Genomic DNA, 20,363 nt, shown 5'->3' on the forward strand with positions numbered 1-20,363 from the left:
TATCTGTTATATGTATATTAAATTCGCCAATCTATTCTCCTCGCCGAAACTCTTCCTGATTCTCTTTCATAATTGCGAATATTTATTAACGAAGAATAATTCTTATTCGCTCAATCTTATCAATTTAATTTAAATTTCAGCGCAATTGTGAGGTGATGCAAAAATTGATAAGTTTGTAAATTTAGAATACAAGTTTTTAATGTGTGAAAAACGAGGATACGTAAAGAAATAAATAATGATTTTAATGCACATCTTCGACAAGATATAATTAGTTCTGTTCAATCGTTATTAGATTTATATCTAAGAAAGTAGAACGTACTATTATTAAATTATAGCAATTATAAAGGTAAAGTTTAATGTTACACATTTCGATTCTCTTCTTAATGCGGCTTCTAACGCGATTCTCTGTTTCTAACAATAAGAAAATCTGGGTCCAACTAACGAAAAGTCACGGTTCGAAATATTTGTGCCAAATTGAAACGGAGGCGCGGGTAAATCGACCACTACGGATCCAATTCCATTGGGATATATTTCTGGACTGTGGGCCAAAGATTTCGCCCTCGTTCCTCATTCTTAACCCCTTAAGTAAAACTTTATTTTCTGCTCGGCTGCGGGGATAATTTTTCCCGGCTCCCTCACGCGGGGACGAAGACTCGCAGTTCCGAAAGTAATTCATTTAAAAGACACAGAGATTAATGAACCGTGCAGATTCGATAATGAGATCTTAATCGAGTTATTCCTTAAACTCACAGATAATATATTTTCTGTTTCTTGTATCAGCAATTCTTACACAAAATATCCAAAAACTGGAGGATGTCTTTTTGATAATAGATTTTCTGATCAATTTATAGTTAATTTTCTTTCACCGAAAAGTTGAAAAATTATTTATTGCACCTTTCCAATTTTTAATGTTATAGATATATCTTTTTAACAAAATTTTTAATTTAATTTTTAATAAAGTCTATTTCAAATTTATTGGAAAATATAGTTTTATTATTGATTTGTCCTCATAAAAGTTTGCATTTTTTTTTTTTAATTGCTTGTACATAATTCAGAAACTGTCGGTGTGACAATGTTTTCGTTAATAAAGAATCGATTACAGTCAAATTGGTCAGAGAAATTGTTCAAAAGATATCCGTGAGTTTCAGGACGTTGTGCATATTTCGTAAACATGATTCTTCTCAAGATATATTTTTCTACATTATAACCATTTAAATAATAATACGCAATAATAAAAAATAATATTAGTATCTTCTACTTCAGTTTCTCGAATATTTCGAGTACTTGTGTCGAAACTAAAACGCGCCACTAGACACACAAAAGTCACGAGGTACACAAAAGACTCGCGGAACTTTCCGTCCTGAGTGGTAACGCGAGCCGGAGGCACGAAATTCGAGAGTCTAGTATGATTCGTTTGACGCGTTGTCAAAAGTTGCACAATATCCACACCGCCACTTTGTCCGCAGACAACTCTCGACAGTACTCGAGAGTTCGGCGGGCGCGGTTCAGGATGCCCCTAGGTCGGGAGGCACATTAAATCCAGCGACCCTTCCGTGAAACAGATTACCACTGACTTGCATCTCCATGTAGGGGCGACGTAAATTTGCGGGAATGCTCGGGTAGGCCGCGTTTACACCGGTGTTTACAATTACATTTGGCGCGGAATATTAAGAGATGGCGCGCCGTGCCATAAAAGGGGAAGACCAATGAATGATGCGATCATTATTCATCGACCATTCATTATTATAACGAAGCGTTTATTAAACGAAACAATTTATCTGATATTGATAAGCGTCTATTATGCAAATATGAGAAATCAAAATCATGCAAACCGTATAATGTTTGCACAGCAATGATAAATATAGATATAATTGTATTAAACGTGGAAAGACGGAGATGTAAATTAATAGAAACTACTTACTTAAGACTCTGTGATATGGAAAATTTATGTATAAATAAAGACTCACCAATCAGGATGGTAAAATAGATCCCCTTCTACATAGTTAAAAAAGAACTATGGTAGGATGTACGCCGGCTGCCGATGTATAAACCTGAAAACAAAATAAAATATATTAATACAGAAATAACGAAGAAAATTCACCTTTGCCTTATAAAGTTGAGAATTAAAAAATGGAAGAAGCGATAAGAGCGAAAGCTCAGTAATTGCAGTAACAGAAGAAAATTAATATAAATGAAAAATTTTCGAAAGACACGATTTAATTTTGCATTAGATATGGATGATAAATGTGTAACTTTGAATCTAAAAGGATCAGCGTGAATATTGTGCCACTTTCAGCGTTAATAAAAATTCTAATAAAATTAAATATGATAACTTACAGTTCATTAATGGAAAAATTATTGTCAATTCGACAACATTGACAAATCCGTACATCTAATTTCTTACAATTAACGCATATAGATATAAAAATACAGATAACAAGTAATATTATATAATACAATTAATTAAGTATGTGTAGTCATTCATAATTTTTGCCTTCCCACGTGTGAAACATGAACGGCGCCCACGCAAGTTGGTACTTTGCCGTAGAAGAAAATCGGGAAATTAATTTTCCCCCGCATTAAAAACCTCCGGTACATCGTTAAGGGTATTTCCACCCACTCTAGTCTTTACAGCGTAGGCGAGTGCACCTAGAAATAGATAGATAAAGAGAGAAAGAGAGAGAGCACGGTGGAAAAAACGTGGTGGATTAAATTGGCGGCGAAAAGTGCGCGTAGAGCGGCATTAATGCATCGTGCGTACGCCATTACAACGTTCTCTGCTGTCCTCGCGTTACGACGCGCATTACTACAGTTACTACTACTACCACTACTACTACTACTACTACTACTATTACTACTACTACTACTACTACTACTACTATCATCGCTCTACCACCCATTATGGCCGGTATGCTCGCGCCGCGTTCCTCGCGCTTGGTGGGGAAGAATCCGGTCGTCCATCCATTCCCCTACCCGGTAACCATCATGATGGGCATCCACGTAGGTCACTGGATACATCGGCGAAATAGCGGCGCCGTCGGCGAAGGGGCGCGAGGGCGACGAAAGAGGGCGAAAGGGAAGCAGACGTCGAATCGACTCGGCGCGGAGGGGGTTTCGTCCGTGATTCTCGGAGCGGATGCTCGGCGCGATCGCCGCGAGCCAGATTACCGTAATGACCATTAATAGACTTTCCGGAAAATCGTCCGGTTATATCGGCGGTGGAAATCGGTTTATTTCACAGCGCGGATGCATACCTTTTGCCTCCATCGAGAGAGATTCTCATTGCGCCGATTCGCGCCGTTGTTACTCGCGAGAGATTACAACGAGATCAATTTCCGGATTTGATGTTAACCTTTGATGTTGCCAACAATGTGAAATTATTTCACTGTAAATGACATCGTTATTGCGCCCGTCCTCTCTCCGAGCCAAACGAAATAAAATAACGTAATTAATATTAAAAATGTAGTCGCAATTAAAAAAAGTCTCTTTTGAGAGTCGCCTCCTGCGTCTGACATTTCTCCGCGTTTCGCCAGCACCTTCGCTTCGCGATATTCAGATACATTATTGTATTTTCGAGTGACGAAACTTGCCGCTTCGCCGGAAATAACATTGAACATTTAACGGACGCGTTCGCGGCATTCCGCGTCTTATCTCGTTGCTTTCAACGCTGCCGCTGCGAAGGAAGCGACGCGAGATGGCCCTCCGGCACGGAAAACGACTCGCATTATGTCAACGAGAGGATGATGATATAGATTACTTCGGAAAGTGCATTACCGGCGTTTCTCACGTTTGTTCCTCACGCCCTCAGGCTTATTTATCGCCCGAGGGGGGACGAGTCGCGCTGGCTGCAAGTCGCAGCTGCTGTCTGTAATGGAGTTGCGTACTCCGTCGTCGTATGTGGAGCAAGAAATTCCGCGCGACGTTGGAGCAACGGCCAACTAGTCGCGAACAGATGTGACGGAAGGGTGAAGAACCTCGGGAAAAAAGTAAATACTCTGTATATCAAACGTAGAGTGAGAGGGGAGATTGTACAGTGCGAAAGACACAAAAAGCGAGTGAACGTCGAGTGAAAAAGGATCACCGGAGGGAAACACGAGAGGTAATACAAAACTACGCGTAAAAATGTGCGATATGCAAACTGATATTGAGCAGGGGAAACGAATAAGGAAATAAGAGGAAAAATGGAGTGGAGAAGAGAGATGCACGCGGAAACATCATTATGATGGAAGAAACGGGCGAGCGGGACGACAGTTTGATGCATGAAAGCTGAACACGAGTGCGAATCGGAAAGCTCGATGGAAGAAATCCACTCTCTTTACGGGTCGCAAAAATTCGCGAGCCGTGCGGCGCGAAAAAAGTGCGGCGAACAAGGTTGGCCGCGCGGATGCGACGGGCAGAGAATCCGCCGCGCGGCCGCTGACACCCGTAAGTGAAGTGCAGCCCCGGCGACTGCAATAAGAAGTAAGCGAGAATCCAATTCAGGGGGAACTGCGCGACCGACAAGACAGAAGGCGAGTTCACGGCGTGAAAAAAAAGAAAGGAAGAGAGAGAGAAAGGAATGAGTGAGAGAGAAAGGAGGGGGGGGGGGAAGAGAGAGAGAGCGCACAGACGAGAGAAGCATGAAAAGCGGCCGCTTAAAGAAAAACGGGACACCGACGCGCACCACGGCAGTTCGCATAGTCGAGAAAAATGCGGGGAACGCCAAGATAAATACCTGCGAGCGTACAGAGAGCAGAAGAGGAAGAGAAAGGTGGTTTAAAGGACAAACGGAAATACTCGGCGACCGATGTGGCAGGAGGTGCGCCCCGGAAGGAAAGCGGGGCCCCAGGAGATGAGGAGAGGGATACGGCGCTGCGTAACTCAGTCTAAGCAAAAAAGGCGCGAACGAGACTGCCGAAACACTCCGGAAATACCTGCAGGGAGGGCGGGGGGGACCACCTGGGGCGCGAGAGTGCGGTAGTCAGGAAGCGCCGTCGGCAGTCGGATGGATCGTGGGGGAGGTTCAGAGAGGAGAATCGACGATGAGAGGAAAGAGGCGAAGACGAGGGGCCAGGAGGACAGCGTAGACAGAAAGGACCGGAGCAACGAGAGACTAGGATGATGCGAGAAAGAGAAGCAACGTGGGCGACAGAGAGAGAGAGAGAGAGAGAGAGAGAGAGAGAGAGAGAGAGAAAGAGAGAGAGGGAGAAATCGAGTGGGTACGCAGAAAGGGCGAAGAGAGAGCGGCGAGGGGATAGCCACGTTGACGGTGTACGTCGCGCGCGCGGGAGGGTGGAGGAGTGCTTGAACGCGTAGAACGGGACGTAAGAAGACGGAACGAGAGGAGGGTCGAGTGAGAAGCGGCGAGACAGGAGGGCGAGGGGCATACCGAGGGAGAAACGGGGGTGTGAGGTGACGTCACGCCGGGTCGATACTCACTCATACCACTCGGAACGCGAAGTGCGGCGACACGGTAACCTCCCGGCGATGGTGAACGCGCAAGCGCCCGTACCTTTCACCCCCCCCCGGCCCCCCAACCTCCCGCTTCCTACGCTTGCTGACACTCGCGTACTCCCGTTCCTCTGAGCGCCGCTTCCCGCCATATTAGCCGCCATGGGGTAGGCAAGGATGTGCGACAGGGGTGGCTCGGGGTGCTTCTTCTTCCGCAAGGTAATCCGCGCGCTCTCTCTTCCACACACGCTTCCGCATCGCATTCTCCAGCACTCACCTCATCGCCGCTCTCTCTCTCTCTCCGTCGCACTCGTCACCTCACATCGGGCACCTACACCTATCCGTCCTACGCGCGCCCTTTCGCATCGTTCGCCGGTCACACGTGAGACCGGAAAGAGTGACTCCTGGCAGACAACCCGCGGCGAACGTACGTGAGAGGGACGGAGACTCTCGTGAGAAAGGCGACGGGCCAGCAGCGGCTCGTCGTGTGTTCTGCTGACGGCGTCTTCGGGACACTCACGGCGCGAGGAGGACCACCCGCGGTGCACGCATGGGTCCGCCGCGGCAGGACGGCGCGATGTCCGTACGCGCCAAGAGTGAGAACGGAAGGCAGAAGAAGACGGACGATGGTGCGCGAAATTGGTGGTGGACCACCGCGGGCAGGAAGAGCGGTGAGGAACAGCCGCTCCAGGAATCGTCGGCGAATGAACGCGGCTGCAAATCGGCCACGGCGGCGTGGATGTCTTTGCTGTCGCTCTGCGATCGGATGTGCGGCACCGCCGCGTGGCTCATCCCGGTCACATGCCTTCGCGCGGTGCGTTCTGCATGGTTCACGGTTCTTTTTTTTTTTCTATGCCTGCTACTTCCGCCGGCCGAAATTTCACCTGGCCGGCGACCGGGTAATTAAGTGCCTCCCGAAAAGTAGGAGTGTGTTGTGAGATTTGTTGGAGACGCGCGTGGTTCTCGCGCGTCGTCGATCCCGACCGGAGGTTTCTTTGTTCCGCAACGATCCCGATTTCCGTCGCGATGAATAGTGCATCTCCCCTTGCATCTTCCCCTCCCTCATGGCGCCGTAGTCAACGCGCGCGCCAAGTTTTACGATTGTGCCCGTGTGACGCGTGACAGGTGGATGAGTTTGCTCCGGAGCGCGCGTGCGGCTCGATGAGGGTGTGTTTTTTTTCCCCTCTTTGGATAGTCCTCTGATGAGGTGCGAATCCGGCCGGAATCGCCGGTCAACGAGCGAGGGGATTTACGGCGATGCTTGTGCGCGATGCCGGAGTGACAGATTGATGAGTTTCCGCGAGACGCCGCGCGTTTCGTTACGGGCCTCCCTCATGCTCTCTAGGGATTCCTGATAGAGTTTTAGGTTTACGCGTCACATTTATCTCTCGAATGAAAGAGTGTCGCTCTAAATGGTTCTCTCTCTTGGAGAGAAATTAAGTTATTTGTGGATCGAGTTATCTTATTGCGACGCGCATGACCGCATAATCGAAAAACCGTGTTAATCAACGTGTGAGATTCAAGAATTGATTCCCCTGATTGACAGTCCAATATGCGTTTAAGCGTAAATGATTTTGTCAGTTACTTTTATCAGATGCATTTAATTTTGATGATTGTAAGAAAGTGAATTGATTTTTTTTCATTGATAATGATAATTACCTAAATAATAAATATTTTTAAATTATTATTTCTTATACTTTTTACTTAGATAATTATTATCGATGAGAAATGAGACAAATTTACTTAACCTTCTCTCAGAAAAATCGATGTGATATTGCAAAAAAGTTGGTTAATAATATTTACGAAAAATCTTGGAATCTCCACGTTTGAATTATATTCGGTGACTACGGAAATTCTCGCTCCATATACCGTCTACGTCCGTGTCGTGATAGTTCTAGGTCACGTGTTTGCGTGAAGTGCTTGCCTCCTTCTATGAACTCATGAATTCCCGTACGATACGTCTTCAACTTAACTAGGTGACATTAAAAAGCGAAGAGAATTTTCTCTAAAATATTCAAACCGCTCCCCGATCGAAGAATAGATTTGGTTTGCAAAATATTTAAAAAGATATTTAAGTAATCCATATTGCCATTTTCATCGTCATAAACCTATTGTCGAACTCTTCATCGCTATCACCGAATCATACAGCTCTCTACGGCACCGTGAGCCCAGATGACGTAAGATGTGGACAATCCAAGTTACGTAATTACTAATGGTCGATCGGCATATGCGACATGTGCAGCTCGACCCCGTGACATATGCATTCGGTCGCTGTGGTTATCATTGATCTAGACCCTGAATAATTCATTTTCCACGAAAAGAGAGATACCGCCCGACCATTGAAATTATTTTCAATATCGAGTGTCGCTGGCAGTAATAGCGCTTTTTATGACGTGAGATTTCGTCGACCGACTTTTCGTTTTGTCGCGCATAATAATTCATCCGATTCGCTGAGAGGTTGATCAACGGCGGAAATAATCAGTCATTGCTTTGCAGGAGGGCCGGGGAGAAGTGACAGACATCAGCGCAAGTCCTGGGAGGCAAGCACCTGCCAACCAGTTGCGCCCCAAGGAACCACCCCCCATGGTCATTCAAGGAGACTTCAGGAAGGTAGCGGCCACACTTCATTAACTCGTTGCACAATAGACGAATTTAACGTGCTCGTTGCGCCGGCAAGCTTCAATTGGCGGACAGTACGACGATGGATCCCGAAACTCCGCGGGACTCTATTGTATCGCTCGTGAAGCTGTCTCGACGAACGGCAGAAACGTATCAGTGCTTTAGCCGTTATACATTATTCATATAATTTGATCGCTATTATATTGAATGTGCCAAATTTCAATTAAATCCATTCCATTGTTGCTTTTTGCAACAAATAAGTGAAAAGCGGGAGCATAACAGTGACGGCTATTAATATCACTAGATTGCACTATTAACATCAACAGATGATTAAAATTAATCTTGGTAACAAAGTTTTATGTTGCTAAAATAATATTCTGTTAATTAAACTACAATAATCACTACATTATTTGAGACTTTGTTTGCACGGTAAACGAGTAAATGAATAAGCAACGAAAGAAAATCTGCTTGCTTTCGTCGTCGAGATAATTTCACCGATCCGCGCATGTATGACGAATTTACGCCACACTCCCCCTGAAACAAAAGGACCTGCCGTTGCAGGTGAGCGGGATCAGTACAGAGATCTTCAAGCAGATCGAGACTGTCGAAAACGATCATGACGCTTCGACAGCGGCGGCCCTCGAAGCTGTCGAGCGGAGAGGCGAGATGGTCGTGCGTGTCATCGAGCCTCGGCAAATGGGTAGACAGGCTTCCGAGGCGGCGAAAAAATTTATCGCTATGCAGGTACGTTATGCCAATAAACCATCTGCCGCTGGCAGATTGTGATTCATTCGCGTTGGAGCGCAATAATTTACTATAAATTAGAACCGAATGCAGTCCTTTCGTTAAACCGGCATATTTGAAATCGTTGATTATCTCTTTCGATTTTTCATTAATTTAATTGTAGAATAATTATTGGCAATTTGTGATATTTTACGTGCTATTTGCGTGCACGAAAAATGTGAAAAAATACACGGGTATGTTCACTCTTTTATATTAAATTATGCAAATTAAAATTTAATTTAAAAAGCGCGAGCCAAGATTCAATATAAAGTAGGAATGCATATAATTCGAATATTGAACTGTACATCAAAATTTCGGGTATTAAAAAAATCGGATGTTAAACCGTACGTTGAAATTTTAATTAAAATAAAACAGATTACAATATATTTTTTTGCCTCACTTGCTTTTTGTCGCGTTCAACGATCATAAAACTGATAATGTGACTGTTAAGCAAAATATCGCGGTATCGAAATAACATCGTAAAATAACGTTGTAAATTTAATACGCTTTTCGCGGGACTAAACAAACGGACAATCAAGTGTAAAAATTTGCCCGGTATCGCAACCATTCGCCGTACCCGAGTCCGAGCGAGAATTATTTTCACGACAACGACGTAATTTCGCAGTGCAATTTGCAGTGCACCCGAAGCCGCGCTGCGAACGCTGTGAAATATTTCGACGGCGCGAATTAAGAAAGTTCGCGCGCCGCGCGCGCGCGCGCGATCTTTGTTTCAGGATCCCAAGCACCCCATTCACTTCATCGAGATAATCAAACGACCGGGACAGACCCTCGGCCTCTACATACGCGAAGGCAACGGCGTCAACAGGAACGACGGGGTCTTTATCTCCAGGATAGCCCTGGAGACCGCCGTCTACAACAGCGGCTGCTTGAAGGTGAGAATCGCGCCAACTACCGTCGAACGTAAATTCACCGCCCACCCGCGGTCGCCGGCGCGGAAACTGACACGTGAGCGAGGAAAACCGAGGCGAGAACACAGCCGGGAGAATCGAGATCGCTTTCGTCGCGCGAATCCGCCTTCTTTTTGTCAAGCTGAAAACTTAATTGCCACCCCGGTGCAGCCATTTAGAACCGGAACCTATTTCAAGACGCCGCGACGGCGGTGGCGGCGCGAAGAGAGAAGGGGGGGACGCCGCCAGCGGGAGGGGCACGGTTTCGCAAGAACGCGCCGAATTAAATTTATCCTTTTGCACCTTGACATTTCGCGCGAGTCGACCATCGATCGGTCCCGCATTCGGCGATCCAAGCACGGGAGGGAGAAACGAGGAGTTTCATCCTCCCGTAGCCACCCGCCGCGGCTATTATTCATTATTGTCTTTATCAGTCATCCGCGAGCGATGTATTCGATGGATGTTCAGGTGGGCGACGAGATCCTCGCGGTGAATCTGGTCGACGTGACACATATGAGCCTGGACGATGTCGTGATCATCATGTCGATACCGCGACGGCTCGTCCTGGCTACGCGACACGGACCGCATCAGCCGATCTCGCACAGCCACCAGACCGAGCACAAGGCGCCGCCCGTGGTGGTCATCAAGCGGGAGTTGAACGAGGACGAGAACGACCACGCGACGAGTAACCACGTCAGGTATATCGCTTTACTCATTCATAACTTTTTTTATTTAAATTCCAATAATGATTCATTAATTTATCAATTTCTTTAAATAATTAAAATTAGTGACTTTGGTAACTTTATAATCTGTGTAAAATTCCATAAATATCCATTTTGCTGTAAAAGAACTTAGTTTTCTATTCTTGAAATTAAGATTAAGACAGTTTAATATAATTTTCTTCAAACAAAACTGTATTCTAAAAAATGGCACATCCACATAAATTTATATAAAACATACTATAATATTTCCTAACTAAAATCTAATAACTAATAACTGATTTTCACATCTATTAAGTTAAAATAGCTTGATATAATCTATTTAGATAAATATTAAAGATGAAACAACATCTCGCGAATAGATTATTTTCTATGTACCTTGTTGACAACTCTATTATAAACGTCATTACGTTTTTTATCCTTGTTCTTTCCTCACTCTTAAAAGCTTATAGAGCAATTTGTTAAACAAGATAAAAGAAAAGTGAGAAAACAAAGGATTTTTGAATGTTACCATCTCTAGTTGAATCTATAATTAAATAGTTTGGACTAAAATACGATATATTAAAAATAGATATTAATTATGTGCATATTATTCAACTATTAAAAGCTAATAATATTTCTTTTTCTATTATTAAAGACGAAAAATGTTTTAAATTGCCTGCTATAGATATTTCGCGGAGGGCAGCAATTTTTGTATACGCCACATAATTTCTGACAACAATTTCAATTGTCTTTATCGCATCTTCTAGGATTATTTTATAAATGCTATCATTAGTAATTTCGAAAAATAATAGCCTATATAAAGACAGAATTTTTACAAACAGAGATGGCAGCAGCCGTAGACGGGGCGACGGGCGCGAGATGTTGCCGTCGCGATCGCGACTCGGTCTCACGGGTTTGGGATCGAACCAGGATCTCGGATCGAGCAATGGCGATCTGTACTACAATTCACGGCCAGAGGGTCACTGGTCATATCAACCGCCACCGCCGCCGGTTATCACGCACCAGCCGAAACCATCGTCGACTCAACACTTTCAGCCGTACGAGCGCGGTTACCCGAAGACATTGGAGAGCTTAGCTGAGAAAGTAAGTCTCGCGCGTTGTTCTGACTATCGATACAAAAATGTCGACGCGAATCGAGATTTAAAACGACAGAGAATTGTTAAACAAGAAAGATTAAAAATAACAAAATATAAAATTTTTTAAAATTTCAACATTTAATTGATTCTATAATTAAATAATTCGAATTATAATGTAATGTAACACAATCAAACTGCATGTTGCAAATATTAAACATGAAAGGCTAAAAATTTTCTTTTTTCTAATTAAACAATCATCGTTTTAACGCGATAGCAATAGTAATCCTTTAACAATGTAACACAAAAGAATTATTATTGCACTTTGATTCATTTTAATTAAATTAATAAAACTTGTGTTATAAAGTTGGAAAATTATTTGTATTATCACATTAAAATTATTACCGTTCAATTAGAAATTTATTACCGTTCAATTAGAAAAAAAGAAACATGGTTAGCCTCTGATAATTAATATTTTCAATACGCACAAAACCATGATCTATCATAACGCAGATTGAAACTTACACGAAAAACCTGTCGTTCCCCTGATCTCGATCCGATGTAGTTTACGCATAGATGTTCTAGACGATGTGGATCGAGCACCATTTCACACCTGTCTGCACCAATTCGATACTTGTTTTTGCCCTTTACTGTCTCCAATAAACACTACTTTGCGACTGAAAGAAAGTGGTGACCTCGTGGCAATGTCTCGGGACATTTACCGTCGCGATCTCCGAGTCATTCGGATTAAGAGAGAGCTAAAGGATAATTCTATATCACAATTCGATATTGTAACAAAAGATTTAAAAAGTTTAATTAAAACGTCGCAAATGTCGTTCGACAACATCGAATATTCGCTTCGTGTTTCTTATTAATGATGTGAAAAAAAGAACAAATACTTTGCAAGAGAATATGTGTCAGAAAAATAAGTCTGACAGTATTTCCGAACGACGCGGAGCGTCGTCGATTCGCCGATCCGCTCGCGTAACCGACCACGTGCTTCATATGACTAATCGGTTCTATGAATGAATGCTACATTGAAATTAACCAGGATTTCACAAAGGTAAAAACAACACAAACTCTCTATCTTGATATCTAGACTTGTGTATGACTGCAATTTTCTGTAATGCCTCTAATGGACGAGTATATAAATATTCCCCCTCTTTCAAATGCTCGACGACGAACGAATGCGCGAGTGCATCCGTCCACGCGCGATGCATCTTCAATTCCAATCGCCGGACTCTTTAATTTTCTTAAAAAGTTTATTATAGATTTTTTAATCTCTCAGTATTGAAATGTGCGTGTGTGTCAGCTGTGCAATCTGCAAAATCGTAAGATTTTGCGACATGCTACATAAAAGAAATTTAAAAAAATTGCACATTTCTACTTTATTGAAGAAATCGCGGGATATAAGATGATAATAATAATTTATAAGTTTGAGTAAACCAATTGTTCCCCTTGCAACCATAAAAATTGCAGTTTTAGTAAAGATTTGTGATACTCTAGCAACTTGGATGCTGGAAAGTTAATGAAACAAAAAACGAAAAGAAAACGCGCGTATAAGAACGATAAATTATTCTACAATGTATTTAAGGATGTACTCAAGAGTTAATCAAAGAAAGGGTCGCGGGGCGTTTAATGGCAAATGAGTGAAATTTCCAGCCGTTCTCCACGGTGCACCAGTGCATTCGTTTAACGAGTTCTGCCTCGCGAGAGCACAATGCGGATTATTAACGGATATTTATGTGCGTTCTTAAAACGTAGAAGTCGCGTACACGCCGCTGTTTGTGACGTAACCCCTAACTTTATGTTTCCTCGCTGTAAGCTTGCTGTCTATTCGTTCTTTCAATTGTGTTTCTGTGTTCCGGATAACGCTAATCGTTCGTCACGGTTAGCGTTATCGTAGTCGATCAATTATCGATTGCCGCTGCTCTGCGCAATATCATTCTACAAAGCTGTTGTAAATTTTTATGATTTATCAAAGATTGAATTCTGCGAAACTTTAATTAACTCGTAATATATTTTCAACACAAACTCTTATATCTTGCACAAAATTATATTTCTGTAAAATGTATCATATCTTTATAAAAGTTTGACGCTTAATATTATTCTAATTTTTCGCTTGCAGAAAGCAATTGATGTCATGGATCGATCAAGATTATCGTTCTAATTGCCGTTGATAATATCTTTTGTGTAAAACTTCAAACTTTTTGAAGCTACAATTAAGGAAAAAATTCAAATACATTCTTGATACAATGCATTACTTAAAAAAATAGAAAAATTCACGGCGATTAGCAACTTTAAGAAAACTTAATCGAAGGCGTGTGTATGAATTGCACTCAAAGAATTCGCGTGATCATGCGACTGTAGGTACACCCTTTCTACACGGGGCCCATGATGCCTTCGTCGAACGGCGGCCGGCGTATGTCGACGGGCGCCGGGATGCAATCAGTCGGCGGCAGATTGTCGGGACAGACCGCGCAGTCGACCCATTACGGCGGCTACGGCCAGCACACCGGAAGCGGAAGGATCATGCCGAGAAGTGGTTCCGACCAGCACCTACCACGAGTCGATTACACGAGTATCACGACGCCGACGCGACATACCCTTCTTAGATCCAGCTTGAAATCAGGTCCGTAATGAATTTACCTAGCGTCCAAGCACATCCACCGCGAGGCTCTCAAGAGCGCAAGCAATTTCCGTCTCGACGGCAACTGTCCCTTTCTCGTGCATCGCCATACACGCACCCAACCTAAACTCCACGGAATATCCTCACATGCTCTTCTCCGCGCAGGTTCGACATGTTGTTGAAAAACGTTGCGGTATAAATAATAATATCGCGGATAAATAAAAGTTGAATAAAAAGGGACATTTATTTTTAACGCGAAATGCGTTAAAGCGCGAGATCAAAATTAAGGATGCAAATGTAATGTAACACTTTCTGTCCGCGACGCTTGTTATATTCTAATTTTCTGATTATTAGGTACATCAGCATTGCGTTATAACACGAGGTACGGACAGACTGATATATCGTCCGCCGTGCAGAGACAAGGACAATTCGGCACGTTGACGAGACGACACCGGCCGTCATTGGACTACGCCTCAGACACCGAGGCTACGTGCTCCAGCTCGCCAAAATCAGCGTATTACTATTATAGGCACAACATGAACAATCCACCTCAAAGTAGCGTCGTATCGCACTTAGCTACCCTTTCGAGGTCACAAATCGGTCAGAGTTCCTCAGGCAAGTTGAAACAATTATCGAACTTAATCCTTGAATGCGCGACTTAATAACGAAAGTTTGCAAAATTTCAAGTAATAATGTCGATAAATTTAAATTAAGAATGATCAAAGAACAACCTCAAAGATTTTCTAAAAATTATCTAGAAGCAAAAACGTTTGATTAAAGATAATGGAAATATCGTAAAAAGCTAATACAATAATGTCTCAAAAATCCTTTTATACATACAAAAATCAAATTACATCTCGTATTTTTTCGGAACGTATTACTTGGGCTTTAATTGTCGTCGATAAAAATATCTGTGACCCAAAATTCCCGAGTTAATTAATTAACTCTAATACAACGATCAATTTATATCATGTGGATAATATTACGGAGAGATTCTAAAAATATACATTAGCTAATTACAATAATCAAGATATTTCGGATATTTAAATAATCATGTAAAGTATAAAACATTTTATCAAATTCAAGAATTATTTGGTGACAGTTTTAACATTCGAATCCGAAATCTCTGGAAAAATACATTTTTTATGAACGAATATTTTACACCGAGGAATTCGGTCTACAGGTTTAAGGTCAAACTCACTACCACGAAGCGGTCGGACGTTGCCCCAGCAGCCTGGTCTCAGGTCGGGTCTTAGCACGGTCGCGTCCGGCCTGATCGATCAAGAGGACAGCGACGGCGCTCTATCGGCGCCGGAATTACCTTCCATCAGGCGTGACAGAGGTAAGTTGCAAAGACAATAACCGAGAACGCAGTCGGGAATTGCGGGTGCGCTGATAAATCGTGTTTGATAAACCGGTAAACAGGCAGAATACCGTCCTCGCCGAGCGTATTTACATCGGACGAGTACCGCGCCTGGCTGAGCCGCACACCGAGTACCAGCGCTCTGTACGAGCAGATCAGGGCGACCACAAGTAGACCACCCCGTTACACCTACAGTGCCGAGAATATTCACGCGGCTGTTAATCAGGTAATCGCACGATCGCGTCAAATCGGCAGTCTATAATTCGTTTTTATTATTCTTCAGTTTTTATATCATAGAGTTATATGCGTCTCAAAAGATATAAAATGTGTTAAAAACTCATTCGCTATTAAAGCTGTATCATAGCTTTTGCTATTGAGAAATTATACTTCGTCGACAAGTAAACCGAAAATTAAATTTCCTACTTCTTATGTGAAAATAATCTAAAGCACACATACGCGAGATGTATTTATATACAGACAAAAATCTTCCGTTTTCCCTCAACATTATATTTCATTCAATCAAAAATAAGATAACAATTCGCCTTCGAGATAAACTATGAATTCATCTGCTTAGTTCAAATGTTAATTATTCATATAGGGTGACTACGGCAGTTACGGCGGGTACAGACCGCTCTCGAGCACGCTCGATCGTCTGTCAACGAGATCGGCGTCGGTCCAGCAGGTGAACCTCGCGAATCTCAGAGCGTCGACGGCGATCAGCTCGACGTGTCATCGCGGTACAACGAATCCAAGGCCCGCGTCAGTGGCGTCTAGCGCGCGCTCGTCGCTAGCGGGTCAGAAACCTTCGTTGGCGAGCTCCGTGAGCCAACGTGCAATGTCGGTCAGAAGAATTAGAAACCTGCTGGATCTGGAGTCCACGAGAAGCATACCTACCCCAACGCCTACCAGAACTCAGGGTCAAATACTGCTAGATATTAATCCTGCAGGTGACTAGCCAGTTTAATTCTCTCCATTTGTTTTCTAAAGAGATCTATTACTTCTAAAACAATATTCTTTTTCAAATTGTAAATTTACACATATCCATTTCTATAGCCCTATATACATACAATCTTTGCCTTATTTAATTATATATATATATTGTCTATTTTTTACATCTTTTTAACTCAATAAAAATTCGATATTATCCTTGACATAATTAATGATCGTAAAATAAAATATGGATGGTAACTAATATTTTTAGTATCTCCAATTCTTCATTCCGACTAAATCATTCCGAACAATTTTATATTAAATTTTGTCCTTCGTTAATTTTATATAAATTCAATAAATATCTTAAATTATTATAAATCATTTTATATTCATTTGTAAGACTGATAATGCTATGGAATGATTTTTTTTCTTACAGAGTTCCTCAAGTATAAAATAGAAAAGCCGCCGACCGTGGGCACTCCGAGCTCGACAAGTTCGCTTTTGAGCTCGCTTGGGGAGACAACCAGTGGCGATTTTGCGAGTGGAGTCAGTGGATTATTGTCGGTCCATCTTTTAGCGGGACGTGGTCTTCGATCGACTACGACCTCATCGGCCGCCACTACACCTTCCACACCCTCGGGTCAACCAAACTTAGGTGTGTTAGATGAAATTACTTATCATGCGAATAGTAATACCGTTCGGAACTTGAAAATCGATACACCAAACAACTTTTACTCGAATTCGTCTTTCTGCAACTAATTGAAAAAACTCGGATTTTGAAAAAAAAAACAATTAACCTATTATCTTAATTTCGCGCACTCCAGAATTCTACTTAAACAAACATATTAATTTGCGATGAATTGCAGCTAGCTGCGGCTTGAGAGACTTGTACTGCGTGCTGGAGTGTGACAGGGTGCACAAAGCGCGCACCGTAGTGCGCACCGGCGACCTGATGTTCGACTGGGACGAAACCTTCGAGCTGGACCTCGTGGGCAATCGGCAGCTGGATCTGCTCGTTTACTCTTGGGACCCACAGTACAGGCATAAACTCTGTTACAAGGGATCGGTGCACTTGGCGAGTCTGCTGAAAGAATCGCCGGTGCACCAGCTGGCCGTCAAAGTCGAGCCACGTGGTACAATCTACTTGAAATTGCGATACACCGATGCCCAACAAACCTTCCGCCGAAGAGGTCTGCCGGTCATATCTTTAGCTACAAGAGTGGCACCTCTTTTCGGAGTTGATTTAGACACAGTGGTAAGTTTTTCATCTCATAAATTAACAACTCATACTCATTCTTAATTTTCGTTGAAAAATATATATCTATAATTTTTAATATTTGTTCTTTGATTCTAAAGTCTTTTATATGACGATCGTAAAAGGTGTAATCGTTTCTGTTAAATAAATAGGTAAGCCGGGAGACCAAAACTGGCGGAGTTCCGGGCGGAGTTTCCACGGCTTTGGCGATGGGAATGCCGAACGTACCGATCATCGTGTGGCGTTGCGTCGAAGAGGTGGAGAGAAGAGGACTCGATATTATCGGTAAGTATCCAACGATCTCGAAATGTGTACGCGCGATAAGAACCATCATTATGTGGAATACACGTACATGATAAACTTGTCAAATTTGTATCGCGAGAAATAATGATTAATGGTTGTAACGAGTCATTTCGACTAGCAATAGTTTCCAGAGATATTCTTCGACCAAAACCATTTTTTCAACAATAAATTATTATTCTTTTAGTTGGCAATTTCTATGTAATGAAAATTATTTAAGAAATTATTTCTATAAATTTATATTCTTTCACGCTTTTTATATTTCTGATACAAAACGTTTTACAATCTTCTTACTTCGATTAACTTGAGTAATGTTTGAGTAATGTTTGAAATTATCTTCAAGAGTGTTTGATTAATCCGATTATTCCGTGTGATAGGTTTGTATAGACTCTGCGGTTCAGCGACTAAGAAGAGGATACTTAGGGAAGCTTTCGAGAGAAATGCACGATCCGTAAATCTATCGCCCGACAACGTGCCGGATATCAATGTCATCACTGGTAATAAGCCGCGAAATACATAAGGTTGTTCTGAAAAAGACTCGAAGTTGTGAATTTAAACCGTAATGTTTCTTTCAGGCGTTCTAAAGGATTATTTACGAGAACTTCCGGAACCTCTCTTCACGAAGTGCCTCTACCAAATGATGGTCGACGCACTGGCCGTCTGTTTGCCGGACGACCCGCAGGGCAACGCTAAGCTTATGTTCAGTATATTAGATTGTCTGCCTAAAGTTAATAGGGTTTGTATCTTTTTGGAATTTCAACAGAAATGAAAAATTCAATATTTAAAAATGAGCTAAAAAATTTCCGGAAAGTAGTCACTGAAAAATATATATTATTTAAATACTTCACTTACACATTTAAACAATTTAAATATGGAAATTCAAAGAGTGTTTTTATTTTTTTCACTACGTTTTTTAACACACTTTTTTACGGTTCAGCAGCTCTTTGACTCTTCAAAAAAAAATCTTTTGGTGTCAAATATAAATCTTTCTTTTCAGAAATATTTTAACTGATTTTTATATGATAAAATTTTCCTCTAAAAAAACTAAGTTTTTCAAATTCTAATTTGCGCGTATTATTGTTCAACAACAGTGCACGTTGATTTATTTGCTGGATCACCTGGCGATGGTCGTCTCGCAGTGCAATAAAATGTCACCGACGAGCCTCGCTGTTTGCTTCGGTCCAGTATTAATGTTACACTCGGAGGAAAGCGGACCCCCGCTGGATTTCCAGCAACCAATCGCCGTGCTTAAATATTTGCTGGAGATTTGGCCAGTCAAGTCAGGTAATGTACTTGTTTTTAATATGTCTTCATAAAAATTCCGCTTCTCTTAAACCCGCAAATTTAAATTAATAATACACCTCTATGCGTTTAACATCTAATTCCGTCTTTAATTTTAACGTAAAATTGCCATATAATAGAAAAAAAATTGTTTTTGCACTCGTTATTTACGTATGTTCGCACAGTGACGTGCATTACGAAAGAAACACCGACTAAGAGCCGAGTAATCAGTAGCTAATTTCACAGACAGTTCGGAAGACTTCTTCAGTCGGTTCAACACTTCCTCGAGTTACGCCAGCAGTCGAGCGCAGCAACAGTCAACAGCATCTGCAGCAAGCGCAACAGCAGGTGCATCAACAGCAGCAACTACAGGGAACATTGGGACGCACAGGGCTGCCCTGGCAGCAGCCACCCTCACTTCATCATCAACCCCAAACTACAGTAGCCGCAGTCCACGGGCCCTCCATTCGTCCTCCACCACCGGTCAAGCCTCGACAGGTAAGTCGAGTGTGTGCGCTTCTCGCACGATTCAAACTTGATGTCGTCGAGGAAACGTTAATCCCAAACAGTACAAGCAAGCTCTGACTTTTCATTGCAAGTCTTATTGAATTTATGTCAAGTGCCAATTATTTATGAAACTTTAAATGAGAAACAGAATACAGATCTCGAACGTTATGAGAAACTTTGACGCATTCAAACATAAAATTAATTGTATTTAATTGTTTATCCGATATATCATAATAAATTAAGAGTTAAAAAAAATTATCTTACGAAAAAGCGTTTACATCGCCGTATCTCTTACAAACATATTAAAGATAACAAATAATAAGCAAGTATTCTATACTGTTTAGGGTTAACTGCATTAATTCTTCTGGTGCCTACAAATTTGTATATTTATATATATTTTCTTCTTGAACAATTGGAGATTTTGGAACCAGAAGAATCGATCGAAGACACATCCCTCAGACATTCTAAATATGTGTACTCAGTTTCCTTCATTCTCGCTTCTTTTCGTGTCCTATGCATATTGAAACGTTGTAAACAGCATGGTAGGCAAAGTACTGATTTTA

At 42.1% G+C, this 20,363-nt stretch overlaps 1 protein-coding gene and 1 long non-coding RNA gene across 6 annotated transcripts in view; one reads left to right on the plus strand and one right to left on the minus strand.

Annotated features, from left to right (window-relative positions):
* Positions 1 to 1,016: 1,016 nt before the first annotated feature.
* The window catches only part of LOC105671318 (uncharacterized), a 49,741-nt gene continuing 30,394 nt past the window's right edge, over positions 1,017 to 20,363 (minus strand). The window contains exon 8 of the long non-coding RNA XR_010890875.1: positions 1,017 to 2,051. This is a non-coding gene — a long non-coding RNA (uncharacterized lncRNA). The remainder of the gene's footprint in view (positions 2,052 to 20,363) is intronic.
* The window catches only part of RhoGAP100F (Rho GTPase activating protein at 100F), a 33,133-nt gene continuing 15,308 nt past the window's right edge, over positions 2,539 to 20,363 (plus strand). The window contains exons 1-18 of one of the 5 annotated variants that reach the window (XM_067357696.1): positions 2,539 to 6,244; positions 7,927 to 8,040; positions 8,596 to 8,793; positions 9,567 to 9,725; positions 10,209 to 10,438; positions 11,284 to 11,545; positions 13,906 to 14,167; positions 14,519 to 14,779; positions 15,348 to 15,506; positions 15,590 to 15,753; positions 16,126 to 16,474; positions 16,894 to 17,112; positions 17,324 to 17,712; positions 17,865 to 17,997; positions 18,390 to 18,509; positions 18,588 to 18,748; positions 19,104 to 19,296; positions 19,540 to 19,791. In XM_067357696.1, the coding sequence (XP_067213797.1) occupies positions 5,981 to 6,244; positions 7,927 to 8,040; positions 8,596 to 8,793; positions 9,567 to 9,725; positions 10,209 to 10,438; positions 11,284 to 11,545; positions 13,906 to 14,167; positions 14,519 to 14,779; positions 15,348 to 15,506; positions 15,590 to 15,753; positions 16,126 to 16,474; positions 16,894 to 17,112; positions 17,324 to 17,712; positions 17,865 to 17,997; positions 18,390 to 18,509; positions 18,588 to 18,748; positions 19,104 to 19,296; positions 19,540 to 19,791 (3,889 nt within the window). In that variant the 5' untranslated portion in view covers positions 2,539 to 5,980. The remainder of the gene's footprint in view (positions 6,245 to 7,926; positions 8,041 to 8,595; positions 8,794 to 9,566; positions 9,726 to 10,208; positions 10,439 to 11,283; positions 11,546 to 13,905; positions 14,168 to 14,518; positions 14,780 to 15,347; positions 15,507 to 15,589; positions 15,754 to 16,125; positions 16,475 to 16,893; positions 17,113 to 17,323; positions 17,713 to 17,864; positions 17,998 to 18,389; positions 18,510 to 18,587; positions 18,749 to 19,103; positions 19,297 to 19,539; positions 19,792 to 20,363) is intronic. The other 4 variants (XM_067357692.1, XM_067357693.1, XM_067357694.1 and 1 more) reach the window with 4 other exon arrangements.

The sequence above is a fragment of the Linepithema humile genome, chromosome 6, assembly GCF_040581485.1.
Source record: "Linepithema humile isolate Giens D197 chromosome 6, Lhum_UNIL_v1.0, whole genome shotgun sequence".
Taxonomy (NCBI): domain Eukaryota; kingdom Metazoa; phylum Arthropoda; class Insecta; order Hymenoptera; family Formicidae; genus Linepithema; species Linepithema humile.